The 20,583-nt window shown below is 49.1% G+C and overlaps 1 protein-coding gene across 1 annotated transcript in view; it reads left to right on the top strand.

Annotated features, from left to right (window-relative positions):
• The first annotated feature begins 376 nt into the window (after positions 1-376).
• Positions 377-20,583, top strand: part of kifc1 (kinesin family member C1) — a 102,609-nt gene continuing 82,402 nt past the window's right edge. The window contains exons 1-3 of the mRNA XM_073036434.1: positions 377-846; positions 1,822-1,930; positions 20,360-20,470. Of these exons, the coding sequence (XP_072892535.1) occupies positions 377-846; positions 1,822-1,930; positions 20,360-20,470 (690 nt within the window). The remainder of the gene's footprint in view (positions 847-1,821; positions 1,931-20,359; positions 20,471-20,583) is intronic.

A 20,583-nucleotide genomic window follows, 5' to 3' on the forward strand; every position in this document is an offset into this window, starting at 1 on the left:
GCCTCCTCGTCCTGCGGCGTCCACAGCCAGTATGCCAGGTAGCGGCCGATGGCCGACCAGTTGGTGATGTACCAGACCTTGTAGACAACCTCCGCGCTGAGCACCAGCAGCAGCAGCGCTAGGAAGACGAAGAAGACCCGGTCAGCATAGTGTATCACCCCGTGTCTGAGGGTCTGGCCCCGGGCTCCGGGCGCCTCGTCCTCCCCCGGGACGTCCGCCATCCGCTGGGTACGGGTGAGAGCGGAGTCCGGAGACAGGATCGTATAAATCTGCCCTAATCCAGCCTGGTTTTAGCGGGATAATCCCCGGGTGGCATGGCCGGGATGCCCTGGGAAGGGAGAGGTGGCGGAGAGCGGTGGGTGCGGGCCCGCCCATCATGGGCAAAGCCCTCGGTACACAACCGGGAAGGAGGTCACACACCGCCGGCTTAGCAACAGATGTCACCCCCACCCCACCCTCCCTCTATCACGGACTCCGCATCTTTGTCCTCATCTCCAGCATCCGCGGACTCCCTCCCGCTGCGCAGCTTATTTCTGATTCTGGAATGTTCCTTCCCGCAGATGCGACCCCAGAGAGCCGCACGGAGGCTGCCCGCGCTCCCGCGCTCCCGCGCCGCCGCCGTGCGCTTGCCCGAGACCGGGAGTGCGCCTCCCGCGCCGCCGCCGCCGCCGCCGTGCGCCTGCCCGAGAGCGCGGGCTCCAATACAAACTGCCCGCAGTTTGAAATCGTAGGCCGCCGCCCCCTCGACCAATCAGCTGAGGCGGTGGATGCGACACGTGATTTCGAGCATCCAATAGAATCAGAGCGGTTGCCCGGTGAGCTGTATTTTGTTTCAGGAAGGGCTCGGTAAGGCGCCAATTTAAACCGGGGGGCAGAGACGGGGCAAGGGGGGGGGGGGGGAACGGGACAGTGGGTTTGAGGGTGATAGGGTGGAGGGAGAGAGAGTCGGGGCAGTGGGGGGGGAACGGGACAGTGGGTTTGAGGGTGATAGGGTGGAGGGAGAGAGAGTCGGGGCAGTGGGGGGGAACGGGACAGTGGGTTTGAGGGTGATAGGGTGGAGGGAGAGAGAGTCGGGGCAGTGGGGGAATGAGGGTGATAGAGGGGGGAGAGAGAGAGTCGGGGGCAGTGGGGGAATGGGTGAAAGGTTGGGATGAGACGGGGCAAGGGGGGATTTGGGGGGAGAGACGGGGCAAGGGGGCTGGGGAGAGGTGGGGCGGGTGAAGATAGTTGTGGGCAGGAGGGAGAGAGGGAGGGGAGACGTGACGGAGGGCGGAGTGCAGAGGGGCAAATGGAGGAAGAGATGGGGCGGGGGGAGATGCAGAAGGGAGCGAGAGACAGGGTGGGTGAAGAGAGATGTGGGGGGCAGACGTGGCGGGGGTGAGATGCAGGGGCAGAGGGAGCAGAGAGTGATGGGGCGGGGTGGGAAATGGAGAGGTAGAGACGGGGCTGTAGTGAGTTGGAGGGGATGGAAGTGGTGGAAAATGATGGGGAGGGGATGGTGGAGAGTGATGTGATGTTGGGGGGGACGGAGATGGAGAGAGTGGGATTTGGGGGGGTTAGAGGTTGGGGAGGGGTTGGTGGAGAGTGATGTGAGATTTTGGGGGGGACGGAGATGGAGAGAGTGGGATTTGGGGGGGTTAGAGGTTGGGGAGGGGTTGGTGGAGAGTGATGTGGGATTTTGGGGGGAGGGGATGGTGGAGAGTGATGGGGTGAGTTGGCAGAGGAACGGGACTGACGGGGTGACAGGGTTGTGGGGAGGGGTGGGTGTTGCTCCTATCTTTACCCTGGTCTAACACTGGCTGTGACTCCCTCTTCACTCAGCACTGTGCGCAGAATGGACGGGAGGCAGGGGTTATCTGTTGGCCAAGACAGACCCGCCGAGAGTCGGCCCCTGGCAAAGAAACGCAAACTACAGGATGAAAATGCAGAGGTGAGCAGCTCCAAATCGGACCAGGATTAGGTTGTTATCGCTCTGACATTGTTGTATTGTCTAGGGGGTTTTCAGAAATGAAGAATGAGGCAGAAAACGGTGCTTAAAGCTGTGTTACTAAATGTTCTCTCCACACTCAGGATTGTGTGGCCAGGCACAGCCGAAACATCGTCTGTAAATTTGCCAATGACACAACTGTTGGCAGAATGTCAGATGGTCAGAGGCCTTCTGCAGCAGTGGTGTCAGAACAACAAACTTGCACTTAATCCAGAGAAAATCTCCAGACGCTGCCTGGCCTGCTGAGTTCCTCCAGCATTTTGTGTGCGAAACTTGCACTCAACATCAGTTGATTGTGGACTTCATAAAGGGCAAGACAAGGGAGCACACGCATGTCCTTTATGAGCGAGCGCCAGGGGAGAGGGTGAGCAATTACAAATACCTTGGGGTCAGTATAAAGATGTGACATAGGATCGGAAAATGTTGAATCCTTGTGGGTTGAGTTAAGAATCTGCAAGGGTGAAAGGACCCTGATGGCAGTTATCTACAGGCCTCCCAACAGTGGCTGGGAGGGGGACCACAGGGAATAGAAAAAGCGCGTCTAAAGGGCAATGTTCTGATAGTTGAGGGAGATTTCATCATGCATGTTGACAGGAAAGATCAAGTTGGAAATGGATCTCTAGAGCGAGTTTGTTGAATGCTTACAAGATGGCTTTTTAGAGTAGTTTGTCATTGAGCTTACAAGAGCGTCAGCTATACTGGATTGGGTGTTACGTAATGAAATGGAGGTAATTAGGGAGCTTAAGGTAAAAGAACCCTTAGTGATCACAATATGATTGAGTTCAACTTAAAATCTGATGTAGAGTAAGTAAAGTCTGATGTAGCAGTATTTCAGTGGAGTAAGGGAAATCACAGTGGTATGAGAGAGGAGTTGGCCAAAGTAAATTGGAAGGAGCTGCTGGCAGGGATGACAGCAGAGCAGCAATGGTGAGTGTTTCTGGGAAAAATGAGGAAAGTGCAGGATAGATGGTATTCCAAAAATGAAGAAACACTGAAATAGCAAAATAGTACAATTGTGGCTGACAAGGGAAGTCAAAGCTAATGTAAATCCAAAAGAGAGGGCATATAACAAAACAAAAATTAGTGGGAAGATAGCCCTACAGAGAGCAACTAAAAGAATCATTCGGAGGGAAAAGATGAAATATGAAAGGAAGCTGGCAAACAATATCAAAGTGGATAGTAAAAGCTTTTCAAGCATGTAAAAAAAATAAAAGATGAGAGGATTTAGGACCACTAGAAAAGGAGGCTGGGAAATAATAATGGGAGCCAAGGAGATGGCAGATGAACTAATTAAGTATTTTGCTTCAGTCTTTACTGTGGAGGACACTAGCAGTGTCCCAGATGCTGAAGGGTGTGAGAAAAGAGAAGTGCAGTTACCATGACGAGGGAGAAGCAGATCACAAAGCTGAAAGACCTGAGGGTAAATAAGTCACCTGGGACAGATGAACTGTGCCCTAGGATTCTGAAAGAGGTAGTAGAGACTGTGGAGGCATTAGAAATGATCTTTCAGAAATCATCAGACTCTTGTATGGTGTCAGATGACTGGAAATTTACAAATGTTACTCCACTCTTTAAGAAAGGAGGAAGGCAGCAGAAAGGAAGTTAGACCAGTTAGCCTGACCTCAGTGGTTGGGAAGATGTTGGAGTCAATTGTTAAGGGTGAGGTTATGGAGTACTCGGTGACACAGGACAAAATATGTCAAAGTCAGCATGGTTTTCTTAAAGGAAAATCTTGTTGACGAACCTGTTGGAATTCTTTGAGGAGTAGGATGGATAAAGGGGATGCAGTAGATGTTGTACATTTGGACTTTCAGAAGGCCAAACATGAAGCTAAGAGCCCATGATATTACAGGAAAGTTACTGGCATGGTTAGAGCATTGGCTGATTGGTAGGAGGCAGCGAGTGGGAATAAAGAGATCTTTTTATGGTTAGCTGCCAGTGACCTGTGTGGTTACGTAGGGGTCAGTGTTGGGACCACTTCTTTTTATGCTGTATATCAATGGTTTAGATGATGGAATAGATGGTTCTGTTGCCATGTGTTCAGTTGATACAAAGATTGGTGGAGGGGCAGGTAGTGCTGAGGAAACAGGTAGGATGCAGAAGGACAGGAGATTAGGAGAATGGGCAAGACAGTGGCAAATGAAATACAAATTTGGAAAATGCACGGTCATGCACTTTTGTAGTAGAAATAAATGTGCCGACTATTTTGTAAATGGGAGAAAATCCAAAAAATCTGAGATGCAAAGGGTCTTGTGTGTCCTTGTGCAGAACAACCTCAAAGTTTCAAAGTTAGATTTAATGTCAGAGAAATGTGTACAATATACATCCTGAAATGCTTTTAGGTTAACTTTAGGATGAGTCTGGTGGTGAGGAAGGCAAATGAAATGTCAGCATTCATTACAAGAGCAGGGATGTGATCCGGAGGCACTGGGGAGGGAGGCCTCACCTTGAGCATTGTGAACTGTTTTGGGCTGCTCATCTGAGAAAGATGTGCTGCCATTGGAGAGGATCCAGAGGAGGTTCACAAGGATGATCCATGAAAGAAAGTGTTATCATACAGGGAATGTTTGATGGCTCTGGGTATGTACTCAGTGAGTTTAGAAGGATGAGGGGGATCTCAGTGAAACCTTTCTAATGTTGAAAGGCCTAGACAGAGTAGATGTGGAAAGAATGTTTCCCCTGGTGGGGGAGTCTAGGACAAAAGGGCACAGTCTCAGGATAAAGGGACTTGCATTTAAAACAGATGCGTAGAAATTTCTTTAACTAGAGGGTGGTGATTTGTTATCAAAGGCCAGGTTGTTGGGAGTATTTAAGGCAGAACTGGATAGGTTCTTGATTGGACACGGCATCAAAGGTTACAGGGAGAAGGCCGGGGAGTGGGGCTGAGGAGGGAGAGAAAAGGATAAGTCATGATGGAATGGTGGGGCAATAGATGATGCTTCAAAATGCAGCATCTATCATCACGGACCCTCACTAACAAGGGCGTGCCCTCTTCTCTATACTACAATCAGGAGCCCGAAGATAAACACCCAATGTTTTAGGAACAGCTTCTTCACCTGTCATCAGATTTCTGATTAGACAACAAACACTCTCGCTTTTTTGTTCTGTTTATAATGCTTGTTTTTTTATCTCAGTGATTCTATTGTAACAGAGTGACATTTAATGGATTGCACTGTACTGGTGCTGCAAAACAGCAAAGTTCACAGCGTCTGTCAGATCCAGAATTAGAAAAAATGCTGTCAATTACAATAAAAATACATATAAAAATTAAGTATTGCAAAAGTAAAGCAAAATGAGTGAAATTGTGTTGATGGGTTGATTAACATTTGTTCAGAAATTTAATGGCAGAAGGTATGTCCCGGCTGATGGGGGTCCTTAATGATAGATACAGCTTTTTTGAGGCATCACCTTTTGAAGGTGTCCGCGATGCTGGGGAGATTAGTGCCCAAGATGGAGCTGGCTGAGTGTACAACATTCTACATCTTTTCCTGATCCTGTGCTGTGGCCCCTCCATTCCAGTTTACTAAACCAGTCAGACTACTCCCCATGGTACATCTATAGAAATTCACAAGAGTCTTGGGTGACATATCATATCTCAAATTCCTAATGATATATATCTTCCAGTGTGCCTTCTTTATAATTGCATCAATATGTTGGGCCCAGGGTAGATCTTCAGAATGTTGACACCCAGGAAGTTGGTGCTGCTCACCCTTTCCACTGCTGATCCCTCAATGAGGACTGATGTGTGTTCCCTCACCCTCCCTTTCCTTAAGTCCACTGTCACGTACCCCGTGACCGGGTTAAAGAACCAGCAGAAATGGAAAACACCTTGGAGTCTGTAATTGCTACAAACTAATAATGTTTATTAGTAAACTACGCAATACAGTACTATAAATGCAAATATGTCAACCAGGTTAGCAATGATATATAGAAATAGAAACAAAACTAGGCTCTTTCAAACCTAGGGGTAAACAGGTACAGTCTTACGATGATGAAGAGAGTTCAGTTCAGTTCGAGGTAGTTGGTTGAGTAACGTTGGAGAGAGAGAGAGGTGAGCTGATGCCATCGATCTTCCCGTTGTCTTCCGAAATCCTGTTGTAGTCACCGACTGACCATAACACGTACGACTGTTCTTCAGTGGTGGAATTATCACCCAGGCAAGGATGGACGCACAAATAATTTCCCACCAGTCACACCTTTTCACACTGAGCCACTGATCGATTTCCCTGAATTGATCCTCAAAAAAAACTCCACCCTCCTGTGGGTGCAACATAGCTCGTTCAGTGTCCGAAACTGTGTGTGTCCCGGCGGATCTGGTTTTTATCTCCACATATTGCTGTCCGTCAACCTGCTCTGCACTCCTCTCTCTGCAGGAACTTTACAAGCAGGCAAGTGACCTCGGGGAAAGGGAAACAATTTGCAGAGAAACCATAACATCAATCTTTGGAGCAGTGTCTGTCTGTCTGTCTCTCTCTTATTGTGCTGGACGCCTCCCTCTCTGTCTCTTAATAGCAGCACAGTTCATAGGGTCTATTCTGGACCCCGTTACAAACCCATGACACCACAATCAATTCCTTGAGTGCAAGGTTGTTGCTCTGACGCCACTCATCCAGCTAATCTATTGCCTTCTCATCCCATCTGAGATTCTGCCAATAGTGGTGTTATCAGCAAATTTCTAGATGGTGTTTGAGCTGTGCTCCCACACAGTCAGGGAGAACAGCACAGGTCAGTGTTGATTGCCAGCGAGGAGGAAATGTTATTTCTGATCCACACTGGTGAGGAAGTCAAGGATCCAATTGCAGAGGAAGGTACGGTGGCCCAGGCTTTGGAGCTGAGGGTGCGATGACGTGGAAAGCTAGCAGCCTGCCGTCGGTATTATTAATGAAGGTCATCCAAGGCCGAGTGGAGAGCCGCTGAGTTGCATCCGCTGTAGAGCTATTGTGCCAGTCGTCTCAGGTCCCCGGCCTTGCTCAGGCAGGAGTTAGTTCTGGTCATGATCAATCACTGCCTCACAGTAAATGTCATTGAGACATTTGTCTAACCTTGCTGTGGAAGGATTGAAGCGGGTGGTACCTCCGACTGCAGCAGTGAGAGATTGAACATGTCCTTGAACACTCAGAGGTACACCATCGGGGCTGTTCTGTGTAGCCAGAGCAAAGAAAAACGAGTAGTCGCCTCTCATACTCAGACCAGATATAAACAACATCTCACTCATTACAAAGAAACAGATTCAAGTGGTGTGTAGAAAAACTGAGAAGCTCCAAGAAAAATTCCTTATCAGCTGTACTACAATATTGGAAAACTTACTGTGCAATTATATGTATGCAGGTGATTATAAGCTACCATAGAAAAGATAAATTAGAAGAAAAAACCTAGACAAATAACAAACTTACACCCTGCCATTTGTTGTTTGTGGTAAATTACAAAATTACCAAATAAATAAAAAATGAGCTCTTGTTCACGGACTGTTCAGAAATCGGACGGTGCAGTGAGAGGAGGGACACAGGTGTAGCTCACCGGACTCTGCTGTCCTGGGCCAGTCTCTCCTGTTGTCCTCAGGTGTAGCTCACCGGACTCTGCTGTCCTGGGCCAGTCTCTCCTGTTGTCCTCAGGTGTAGCTCACCGGACTCTGCTGTCCTGGGCCAGTCTCTCCTGTTGTCCTCAGGTGTAGCTCAGCGGACTCTGCTGTCCTGGGCCATCTCTCCTGTTGTCCTCAGGTGTAGCTCACCGGACTCTGCTGTCCTGGGCCAGTCTCTCCTGTTGTTCTCAGGTGTAGCTCACCGGACTCTGCTGTCCTGGGCCAGTCTCTCCTGTTGTCCTCAGGTGTAGCTCACTGGACTCTGCTGTCCTGGGCCAGTCTCTCCTGTTGTTCTCAGGTGTAGCTCACCGGACTCTGCTGTCCTGGGCCGGTCTCTCCTGTTGTTCTCAGGTGTAGCTCACCGGACTCTGCTGTCCTGGGCCAGTCTCTCCTGTTGTCCTCAGGTGTAGCTCACCGGACTCTGCTGTCCTGGGCCAGTCTCTCCTGTTGTCCTCAGGTGTAGCTCACCGGACTCTGCTGTCCTGGGCCAGTCTCTCCTGTTGTCCTCAGGTGTAGCTCACCGGACTCTGCTGTCCTGGGCCAGTCTCTCCTGTTGTTCTCAGGTGTAGCTCACCGGACTCTGCTGTCCTGGGCCAGTCTCTCCTGTTGTCCTCAGGTGTAGCTCAGCGGACTCTGCTGTCCTGGGCCAGTCTCTCCTGTTGTCCTCAGGTGTAGCTCACCGGACTCTGCTGTCCTGGGCCGGTCTCTCCTGTTGTCCTCAGGTGTAGCTCACCGGACTCTGCTGTCCTGGGCCAGTCTCTCCTGTTGTCCTCAGGTGTAGCTCACCGGACTCTGCTGTCCTGGGCCGGTCTCTCCTGTTGTCCTCAGGTGTAGCTCACCGGACTCTGCTGTCCTGGGCCAGTCTCTCCTGTTGTCCTCAGGTGTAGCTCACCGGACTCTGCTGTCCTGGGCCAGTCTCTCCTGTTGTCCTCAGGTGTAGCTCACCGGACTCTGCTGTCCTGGGCCAGTCTCTCCTGTTGTCCTCAGGTGTAGCTCACCGGACTCTGCTGTCCTGGGCCGGTCTCTCCTGTTGTCCTCAGGTGTAGCTCACCGGACTCTGCTGTCCTGGGCCGGTCTCTCCTGTTGTCCTCAGGTGTAGCTCAGCGGACTCTGCTGTCCTGGGCCAGTCTCTCCTGTTGTCCTCAGGTGTAGCTCACCGGACTCTGCTGTCCTGGGCCAGTCTCTCCTGTTGTCCTCAGGTGTAGCTCACCGGACTCTGCTGTCCTGGGCCAGTCTCTCCTGTTGTTCTCAGGTGTAGCTCACCGGACTCTGCTGTCCTGGGCCAGTCTCTCCTGTTGTCCTCAGGTGTAGCTCACCGGACTCTGCTGTCCTGGGCCAGTCTCTCCTGTTGTTCTCAGGTGTAGCTCACCGGACTCTGCTGTCCTGGGCCAGTCTCTCCTGTTGTCCTCAGGTATAGCTCACCGGACTCTGCTGTCCTGGGCCAGTCTCTCCTGTTGTCCTCAGGTGTAGCTCACCGGACTCTGCTGTCCTGGGCCAGTCTCTCCTGTTGTTCTCAGGTGTAGCTCACCGGACTCTGCTGTCCTGGGCCAGTCTCTCCTGTTGTCCTCAGGTGTAGCTCACCGGACTCTGCTGTCCTGGGCCAGTCTCTCCTGTTGTCCTCAGGTGTAGCTCACCGGACTCTGCTGTCCTGGGCCGGTCTCTCCTGTTGTCCTCAGGTGTAGCTCACCGGACTCTGCTGTCCTGGGCCGGTCTCTCCTGTTGTCCTCAGGTGTAGCTCACCGGACTCTGCTGTCCTGGGCCGGTCTCTCCTGTTGTCCTCAGGTGTAGCTCACCGGACTCTGCTGTCCTGGGCCGGTCTCTCCTGTTCTCAGGTGTAGCTCACCGGACTCTGCTGTCCTGGGCCAGTCTCTCCTGTTGTCCTCAGGTGTAGCTCACCGGACTCTGCTGTCCTGGGCCGGTCTCTCCTGTTGTCCTCAGGTGTAGCTCACCGGACTCTGCTGTCCTGGGCCGGTCTCTCCTGTTGTCCTCAGGTGTAGCTCACCGGACTCTGCTGTCCTGGGCCGGTCTCTCCTGTTCTCAGGTGTAGCTCACCGGACTCTGCTGTCCTGGGCCAGTCTCTCCTGTTGTCCTCAGGTGTAGCTCACCGGACTCTGCTGTCCTGGGCCAGTCTCTCCTGTTGTCCTCAGGTGTAGCTCACCGGACTCTGCTGTCCTGGGCCGGTCTCTCCTGTTGTCCTCAGGTGTAGCTCACCGGACTCTGCTGTCCTGGGCCAGTCTCTCCTGTTGTCCTCAGGTGTAGCTCACCGGACTCTGCTGTCCTGGGCCAGTCTCTCCTGTTGTCCTCAGGGATGAGGTCTTTGGATCTTCTGTTAGCGTTTCTGTAGCACTGGATTTTTATGGCATGGGTTTGCTAGGCCTGTTCCCAGTCCTCCTTTCACAACAGGTTTGGGACTGTCCACGGAGGGGAAGAATCTGTTCTTAAAATGTTGTGTGTGTCTTCAGACTCCTGTACGTCCTCCCTGATGGTAGCAGTGAGAGAAGGGCTGTCCGGATGGTGCGGGTCCTTAATGGTGGATTAAATGCACTGCCTTTTGAATGTGCAGCGATGTTAGTGCTGGTTGAGTCAGCTTGTTTTGATATTGTGCATCAGAGTCTACATACCAGCAAGGTTGCACTGAAGGACTGAATGCCCACTCTTGCTCCCATTTCTGACTTCCTTACCCAACCAAAGGGACAGGATCAAGAGGTGACTTGATGGAGGTAGACAAGGGGTGGGGGGTGGGTGCTGAAAATGAGAGCAGGGGCAAGAGGGGCGTGAGAGGTTTATTTCGGAGGGGATGGTATCCGTGAAGGAGGGGGAAACCCCAGTTCCAGTGCGGATCTGGAGAGATACTAGGGCTGGTCAGTCATTGATTCTTTTTTTAAAATTTTTTTATTAGTTTTTCAAAACATTTTACAAATTGAAAACCCCAAATTCCAATGAGGAGCATTAATACAGTGCAAAATTAAGCATACAATAACAGTGTGCTACCAAGGAAGAGAATTTAACAAAAAAGCACCTAAATTAAAGACAAGTGAGCTTAGTGTCCTCCCCAAGCCCCACAACACAAGAGAAAAAACAACTCCAGACCGACCACAACACAATATAGAGAGTATAAGTCAGGACAGTCAAACTCCCAGACTGTGAATACACTTAGCAACAGAGGATACTTTACTACCAGAAAAAAAAGGGAGCTGAAAGCAAGGGACCGAAAAGAAGAAAAAAAAACCCTAGTCAAGAGGAAGGTTATGAAAGTACTCGATAAAAGGTCCCCAGACCTTATGGAACTTTAGATCCGAATTAAGAACTGAATAATGAATTTTTTTGAGGTCCAAGCAGGCCATAATGTCGTTAAGCCATTGCGCATGAGTGGGCGGGGCAACATCTCTCCATCTAAGGAGGATCAAGTGTCTAGCCAGGAGAGAGGCAAAAGATAGTATTCGGCATTTGGTCGGACCCAGACATAAATCTGTCTCGCCCCAAAAACCGAACAGAGCAATTAAGGGGTTAGGTTCTAGGTGCTGATTCAGAATACCCGATAGTGTAGTGAAGACATCTTTCCAGAATTTCTCCAAGCTAGGACAGAACCAGTACATGTGAATGAGAGAGGCCACGCCCCTCTTGCATTTATCACAGAGCGGACTAATGCCAGGGTAGAATCGAGATAGTTTAGATTTAGACATATGGGCTCTATGAACAATCTTAAACTGTAAAAGGCAATGGCGAGCACAAAGGGAGGTTGAGTTAACCGATTTGAGAACTGAGTCCCAGCTCTCCTCGGATAAGGAGATATTTAAATCCTGCTCCCAGGCCATTTTAATTTTATCCACAGGGGCCCGTCGTAAGGCTGCTAGTTTATCTCGAATAATTGATATTAAACCTTTACCTAGTGGATTAATGGAAAGAAATAGGTCCATAGCATTTAGTCATTGATTCTAAGGAAGGTGTTAGACTTTGGTGCTGAGACCGAGACTGGGGAGGTAAATGTGATAAAAGGTATCGGAAAAGGGACTGAGGCCGTACCTTTGCACAGGATATTTTTGAAATGTGACCTGGTATCTGGACCAGTCGAAATAGGGGTGTGGTCGGAACTACTGATGGACGGTGTGGACGTCCTACTCGGTAACGGTCTTGCAGGTGGTGACGTGTATTCAGCAGCGAAGCTGACGAGCAAGCCTGTAAGTGCTGGGGACCCGCCCATAGATTCCAAGATTTATCCCGCCTGCGCAGTAACCCGCAGCATGTCTAGAAAGGCGGCTGAGACGTTTTTACCAGCCTTGTACCAGGAGAGGTTAGAGGATGATAAAGCCAAGAATAGTGGAGCTAAGGAAAGTAAGGGAGATGAAGCAGAGTTAGTGTTGTCAAGGAACGGAATTTTGAATCTTGAATAAAGTAAATTTAAAGTCAGGTTTGGTTCCAGAACTGTTGACCAAAGTGAAGGGACCGTTAACTAAACAATGGTTTATTAACAAGGTGCCTGCTAGTCAATTACCGTTTGCTTTGAAATTTAAGGATAAACAACGTTGTGATGTTGTTCAAGTATGTGATTTGGAGAGGCAGAACTTGAAGTGTTGTTTTGACCAAGAGGGATCACTTGCAGGTGTTAAACTGGAAACCAATAGAATTAAAGATCCTGAAGATAAAATTAATGAGTGGTTTGGAAGTTCAGCAAATGGGCTTAGTTTGGAAAACATTGGTGATGAGCTAGCTCCTGTGCAGGGAGTCTGTGAAGGCCTAATCCGGGCTGGTGAGCAAATACCAAAAGCAAATGAGAGCCCCTGCTGCAGCTGCTCAATCTCTCTCTCTCTCCCTCTCTCTCCCTCTCCCTCTCCCTCTCCCTCTCTCTCTCTCTCTCTCTCTCTCCTCTCCCTCTCCCTCTCCCTCTCCCTCTCCCTCTCCCTCTCCCTCTCCCTCTCCCTCTCCCTCTCCCTCTCCCTCTCCCTCTCCCCCTCCCCCTCCCCCTCCCCCTCCCCCTCCCCCTCCCCCTCCCCCTCCCCCTCCCCCTCCCCCTCCCCCTCCCCCTCCCCCCCTCCCCCTCCCCCCTCCCCCTCCCCCTCCCCCTCCCCTCCCTCTCTCTCTCACAACAACTACCTCAGCATGAACTGAACTGAACTTTATATTCTTCTATGACAGTTCATTTACCCCTAGACATTGATAGAGCTTGTTTCTTATTGATTATTATTCCTACACTTCTATGTTTATAATTGCTAACCTGTTTTATATGTATTTTTGTGTTTTTGATATTGTATTGCTTAGTCTACTAATAAACACCTTTAGTTACAGTACCACCAAACTCCAACAAAGGACCTCCAGAAGAGGTCGTTCTGCAGCTGTACAGGGCCCTGGTGAGACCCCACCTGGAGTATTGTGTGCAGTTTTGGTCTCCAAATTTGAGGAAGGACATTCTTGCTATTGATGGAGTGCAGCGTAGGTTCACAAGGTTAATTCCCGAAATGGCGGGACTGTCATATGTTGAAAGATTGGAGCGACTGGGCTTGTACACACTGGAATTTAGAAGGATGAGAGGGGATCTGATTGAGACATATAAGATTATTAAGGGATTGGACACGCTGGAGGCAGGAAGCATGTTCCCGCTGCTGGGTGAGTCCAGAACTAGAGGCCACAGTTTGAGAATAAGGGGTAGGCCATTTAGAACAGAGTTGCGGAAAAACTTTTTCACCCAGAGAGTGGTGGATATGTGGAATGCTCTGCTCCAGAAGGCAGTGCAGGCCAAGTCTCTGGATGCATTCAAGAGAGAGTTAGATAGAGCTCTTATAGATAGCGGGGTCAAGGGATATGGGGAGAGGGCAGGAACGGGGTTCTGAGTTGGATGATCAGCCATAGTGAATGGCAGTGCTGGCTAGAAGGGTCGAATGACCTACTCCTGCACCTATTGTCTATTCTATTAAATCCTTCCATTTCCGCTGGTTTGTTAACCCAGTTACGGGGTACGTAACAATAGCAACACAAAAAGCAGGAGGGACTCAGCAGGTCAGGCAGTATCTGAGAACAGAATATTTAAACAATTGATATTTCGGACTGAGATCCTTCATCCAAGATTGACAATACTTTAATGTCATTTCCGGTACACAAATGTGAAGGAGAACAAAGTAATTGTTGCTTCCAATCTGATGCAGCACAAAAACCCCACAAAAGATAAAGAAAACAGTAATACAAAACACAATAAATACAAAGAGATAAAATAACTGTGTATAGAGATTGTATGTCCACAGTATTGCTGCACACAGGAGTGTCTGTACATAAGGTGACTGACAGGAAATGATAAAGTAGTGGTGGAGGGTTAGGGTTAGCGTGTGGAGGGTTAGGGTTAGCGTGTGGAGGGTTAGGGTTAGCGTGTGGAGGGGTGGGTTAGCGTGTGGAGGGTTAGGGTTAGCGTGTGGAGGGTTAGGGTTAGCGTGTGGAGGGTTAGGGTTAGCGTGTGGAGGGTTAGGGTTAGCGTGTGGAGGGTTAGGGTTAGCGTGTGGAGGGTTAGGGTTAGCGTGTGGAGGGTTAGGGTTAGCGTGTGGAGGGGTGGGTTAGCGTGTGGAGGGGTGGGTTAGCGTGTGGAGGGTTAGGGTTAGCGTGTGGAGGGTTAGGGTTAGCGTGTGGAGGGTTAGGGTTAGCGTGTGGAGGGTTAGGGTTAGCGTGTGGAGGGGTGGGTTAGCGTGTGGAGGGTTAGGGTTAGCGTGTGGAGGGGTGGGTTAGCGTGTGGAGGGTTAGGGTTAGCGTGTGGAGGGTTAGGGTTAGCGTGTGGAGGGTTAGGGTTAGCGTGTGGAGGGGTGGGTTAGCGTGTGGAGGGTTAGGGTTAGCGTGTGGAGGGTTAGGGTTAGCGTGTGGAGGGGTGGGTTAGTGCTTGGGGGAAGTTACTGTTTTTGAGTCTGGCGATCCTGGAGTGGATTATGATGTTTCCGGCACTTTTCTGTATGTATGTCCTTGATGTTGGGTGTTGGAGATGCAAGGACAGTTTTGATCACCTGTTATCAAGCCCCCTTGCCCAGAACCGTGCAGTTTCTGTGCCAAGCAGCGATGCGACATTGACTGGTACCAAGCCTCAGGTCTTCCACTTGTAGGCTATCTTGTCGTTGTCGGTGATGGGCCCTACCATGGTTGTGTCGTCAGTGAACTGACAGTGTGAGTGTTTGGCCGTGCAGTCGTGTGTGAGCAGAGTGTACAGCAGTGGGCTCACCCCTGCTGAGGATGATGGGGAGGGATCCTGACTGTCTGAGGTCTGGAACCAGTGCACCAACTGTGAGTTGGAGAGCTCTGAGAGAGGAGGCTGCGCACAGGTCCGGGAGTGAAGTTTAAAAAGGGGAAAGCATCGCGGGAACTCAGCCATAACCGGCGCACCAATCATGAGCTGGAGACCAGGGAAGGTTCAGGCATAAAAGGGAGCAGTCCTCGACGGAGTGGTCTGAGGCAGAGTGGTAGGGCTCTGGCTCATTTGGGCTTCAGCGAGGTAAGGGTTAGGGTTAGGGTACGGGTACGGAGTGGTCTGAGGCAGAGTGGTAGGGCTCTGGCTCATTTGGGCTTCAGCGAGGTAAGTGGGTAGGAGGACTTCATTTTTTTTGAGGAATAGAGAGCATGTCTGTAGGGTTAGTACTTTGCTCTGGGTGTCAGGTGTGGGGATCTTCCCGTCTCCCAGATGGCCACATCTGCACCAGGTGTACTGAGAGACCGTGTTAGGGATCTGGAGCTGCGGCTCGCTGACCTACAGCTTATTAGGGAGAGTGAGCAGGAGATGGAGAGTAGCTACAAGGAGTTAGTCACCCCAAGGCTGCAGGAGTTAGATAGGTGGGTAACTGCCAGGGAAGGGATGGGAAGAGCTCAGATAGTAGAGAGCATCCCTGTGGCCATCCCCCTCAGTAATAGTTATCTCGTTTTGGATGCTGTTGAGGGGGGTGACCTGACAGAGGATGACCACGGCGATCGGGTCTCTGGCTCTGAGCCTGGTTCCGTGGTGTAGAAGGGGAAGAGGAAGATGAGGAATGCGGTAGTCAGAGGGGATTCCACAGTGAGGGGCACAGACAGGAGGTTCTATCAGCCTGATAGAGATACCCGCATGGTGTGTTGCCTCCCAGGTCCCAGGGTACAGGATGCCTCGGATCAGCTGCAGACTATTCTGAAGGGAGAGGGTGAACAGCCAGAAATCTTGGTATATGTTGGTACCAATTACATAGGTAGAAAAAGGGAGGAGGTCCTGAAGAGAGAATTCAGGGAGTGCCATGTGCTAATGAGCGAAAGAATAGTACGATCAGGCTAATGTGTGGCTAAGAGACTTGTAGTGGGTAGGGCTTTGGGTTCCTGGGTCATTGGGGACTCTTCTGGGGAAGGTACGACCTGTACAAAAAGGACAGGTTACACCTGAACCCAGAGGGGTTCAATATCCTAACAGGCAGGTTTAATAGAGCTGTTAGGGAGAGTTTAAACTAATTTAGCAGGGGGATGGGAACCAGAGTGATAGGGTTGAGGAAGGGGAAAACAGAAATAAATCAAAGATAGCGTGCAACAGAGATGATTGAAAGGACAGGCAGGAGATGAGGCTTAGTCGCAGTCAGTGACATGAGATACAGGGCAATAGAGATGTGGTACAGGTAAACCGGAAAGCAACAAAGACTGGACTGAAGGTGTTGTATTTGAATGCATGCAGCATAAGGAATAAAACGGACGATTTTGTAATTCAGCTACAGATTGTCAAGTATGACGTTGTGGCCATTTCTGAAACTTGGCTAAAGGATGGCTGTCATTGTGAGCTGAACGTCCAAGGATATACAGTGTATCAGAAAGATCGGTTAGTAGGCAGAGAGGATGGTGTGGCCCTGTGTGTAAGAAATAATATTAAATCATTAGAAAGGAATGACATAGGATTGGAAGGTGTAGAGTCTCTATGGATTGAGTTAAGGAATGCCAAGGGTAAAAGGACCTAATGGCAGTTGTATACAGGCTTCCAAACAGCAGCCGGGATGTGGATTACAAATTACAGCAGGAGATAGAAGCGTGTCAGACAGGCAATGTCATGATAATCGTTGGGGATTTTAACATGAAAGTGGATTGGGAAAGCCAGGTCAGTATTGGACCTCAGGAGAGAGAATTTGTAGAATGTCTAAGGAATGGCTTTTTAGAACAGCTTGCTTTTGAGCTCAGTAGGGGATTGGCTGTGCTGGATTAGGTGTTATGCAATGATCAGATGGTGAAAAGAGAGCTTAAGGTTAAGGAACCTTTAGGGAACTGATCATAATATGATCAAGTTCATTTTGAAATTTGAAAAGGAGAAACTAATCCAATGTGTGGGTATTTCAGTGGAATGAAGGAAATTACAATGGCATGAGAAGGGATCTGGCCAAAGTTGACTGGAAAGGGACACTGGCAGGAAGGACGGCACAGCAGCAATGGCTGGTTTCTATGCAAATGAGGGAAGTGCAAGACAGACATGTTCCAAATAAGAAATTTTCGAATGGAAGAAGACAATACTGTGGCTGACAAGTGAAGTCAGAGCCAAAGTGAAAGCAAAGGAGAGGGCATACAAGGAAGCCAGTGCGAGTGGGAAGATGGAGAATTGGAAAGGTTTTAATAAATTGCAGAAGGAAACTAAGAATGTCATTAGGAAGGAAAGATGAATTATGAAAGGAAGCTGGCAACTAATATCAAAGAAGACACTGAAAGCTTTTTTTAAGTATATAAAGGGTAAAAAGAGAGTTGAGAGTAGATATAGGATCAATAGAAAATGATGCTGGAGATATTGTAATGAGAGACGCAGAGATGGTAGGGGAACTGAATGCGTATTTTGCATCGGTCTTCACAGTGGAAGATGTCTACAGTATACCGGACATTCAAGAGTGTCAGGGAAGTGAAGTATGTACAGTGAAAATTACTGGTGCTCAGGAAGCTTAATGGTCTGAGGGTAGATAAATCTCCTGGACCTGATGGAATGCATCTCGGGCTCTGAAGGAAGTTGCTGGAGAGATTACGAAGGCATTAACAATGATCTTTCAAGAATCAAGAGATTCTGGCATTGTACTGGATGACTGGAAAATTGCAAATGTTACTCTGCTATTTAAGAAGGGTGGGAGGCAGCAGAAAGGAAACTATAGTCCTGTTAGCCTGTCATCTATGGTTGGGAAGTTGTTGGAATCGATTGTTAGGGATGAGATTATGGCATACCTGGAGGCAAATGACAAGATAGGCCCAAACCAGCATGGTTTCCTGAACGGAATTTTTTGAAGAAATTACAAGCAGGGTAGACAAAAGAAATACAGTAGATGTGGTGTACTTGGATTTTCAGAAGGCCTTTGATAAGGTGCCACACATGAGGCTGCTTAGCAAGGTAAGATCCAATGAAGTTACGGGGAAGTTCATATCATGGGTGGAGCATTGGCTGATCGGTAGAAAACAGAGTGGGAATAAAGGGATCCTATTCTGGCTGGCTGCCAGTTATCAGTGGGCAAAGAAGTGGCAAATGAAATACAATGTTGGGAAATGTATGTTCATGCACTTTGGTGGAAGAAATAAACAGGCAGACTATTATTTAGATGGGGAGAGAATTCAAAATGCAGAGATGCAAAGGAACTTTGGAGTCCTTGTGCAGGATACCCTAAAGGTTAACCTCTGGGTTGCGTTGGTGGTGAAGAGGGCAAATGCAATGCTGGCATTCATGTTTAGAGGTATAGAACAGGAGAGTAGGGGCGGGATGTTGAGGCTCTTTCAGGCACTCGTGAGACCACATGGAGTATTGTGTGCCGTTTTGGGCTCCTTATTTTAGAAAGGATATGCTAACGTTGGAGAGGGTTCAGAGAAGATTCACGAGAATGATTCCAGGAATAAAAGGGTTACCATATGAGGAATGTCTGGCAGCTCTTGGGCTGTATTCCCCTGACTTCAGGAGAGTGAGGGGGATCTCATAGAAATATTCTGAATGTTAGAAGGCCTGAACAGATTAGATATGGCCAAATTATTTCCCATGGTTGGGGAGTCCAGGACAAGAGGGCACGACTTCAGGATTGAAGGGCGTCCATTTAGAACAGAGCTGCGGAGAATGGCCGACTTCTGCTCCTGTATCTTATGGTCTTTTGGTCTGTTGGTTAAGAAATCCAACACCCAGTGGCACAGTTGTGTATATTTATACCGAGGGGTTTAACCAAGGTCTGTGGGAAAATAGTGTTGAATACCAAACTGATATTGGAAACAACAGTCTGGCATAAGTTCCACCAGGACACAGGTTGAAGATCCAGCAAAGACATCAGGGGCAGCTGCTTCATGCAGACGCTGATGCATATTTGCAGTGAGATGCCACAGAAGGCAGATTAACGTCAGGTCCAAGTACAGGAGAGGTTTCGTCGGCTATGGGTCAAGTGCAGGCAGCACAGTCAGTGTGGAGGAGTTGTTTCCTTTCTGACCATGTCATCTACCACCCTGACTCCAGTACTTCTCACCAGAGTCCTTGAACAGGCTGCAGCTTCCCGGTTTTACATTGGTAATATCCCAGGCTTCATGTCGGAGCACCCCAAACACAGGAATTGTCATTGTGATTTTTGATATAGTGCTCTATCCCTCTGTCCTTCTAATGCCAGCATTCCTTGACATGCCCCTACTCCCAAGCCTCACCACCCACTCCATTGACATCATTCAGGCCCTGAGGTGAGTCTTCCTCAGGATCATCTACTGTATCCAGTGTTCCTCGTGCAGCTTCCTCTATGTTTTGGTGCTTTGCTTTGTTGAGCATCTTTGCTCTGACTGCTGCAAAAGACCTGTTTTCCTGTTAGCTACCCATTTTAATTCTACTTCCCATTTCCACTCGGACCACGGCCTCCTCTACTGCCACAAAGAGGCCACTCAAGTTGGAGGAGCAACACCTCGTATTCCTCTAGCCTGATGGCATGAATATCAATTTCTCTAGCCTGCTCATTTCTGCCCTCCTCTCCCTAGTCTCTTTTTTTCATTCCCCATACTGGCTCCTCTCTCACTCCTCCTCCTCTTCTCACCTGCCCATCACCTCCTGGTGGTGTTCCTTCTTTCCGTTCTTCCACACTTCTCTCCAATCAGATTCTTTTGTCTCCAGCCCTCTACTTCTTCCACCTATCAGCTCCCAGCTTCTTTCTTCATTGCTCCCCTCCCGCACCCACTTACCTTTCCCCTCACCTGGTCTCGCCTAACACCTGCCAGCGTAGTCCTACCCCTCCCCCACCTCTTATTCTGGCTTCTGCCCCACTGCTGTCCAGCCCTGGTGAAGGGCATCAGCCTGAAGCTTTGACTGTTTATTCCTCTACGTAGATGCTGCCTGACTTGTTGAGTTCCTCCAACATTGTGTATGTTGCTCAAGATTTCCAGTGTGTGCAAAATCTCTTGTGTTTATCAGTCATTGCCTGGTGTACATTCCCACTGACTCGCCAACCCTCCTCTACTGTGACTTCCCTTAAAAAGGCATAAAATTCCTCCAGTGGGATTTACTGGAGGACCAGCATTATTCTAATCCATGCCAACTGTCGTAACTGAAGCAGGTGAGAACTTGAAAATGTGCTGAGATCAGAGGATATACTTTACGTTCAGAATAAAATGGAGAGGGTCTGTGATATGGGGAATCATTGAAAGTGTAGTATACCTGTAACCCAGCTCTTAACATGGTTATTGTACAGAACTGATTTTATTTTGCACTCAGGCATTTCTTGAGCTTTGGGAAAGGGCAACTGCCGGTTTTCTTCGAGATCTTTGGCTTCATGGTGACAGCTCAAAGGGGTTAGTTTTAAATGGTGCTTGGCATGAATATGACACTGTCTCTTTTTGTTTATGGTTTGGAACAACAGAATATCACTGGAAGTACAGTTAACAACAGGATCCCATCATTACAACGCTCACGACTTCCACAGCCTTTAGCGAAGAAGACAGAGCTGACAACCGCGGTGGCCAGAGCTAACGTGAGTCCCTTTGTATGTCAGTCAAAGTATGGATGGGAGGGTCAGAGTCCCTGATGTGTGACGACTAAACAATGATGAGGGAAAGATGCGTAGGGAGGGTGGGTCAGAGAGGT

This window comes from Hemitrygon akajei, chromosome 2 (assembly GCF_048418815.1).
Source record: "Hemitrygon akajei chromosome 2, sHemAka1.3, whole genome shotgun sequence".
Classification (NCBI taxonomy): Eukaryota; Metazoa; Chordata; class Chondrichthyes; order Myliobatiformes; family Dasyatidae; genus Hemitrygon; species Hemitrygon akajei.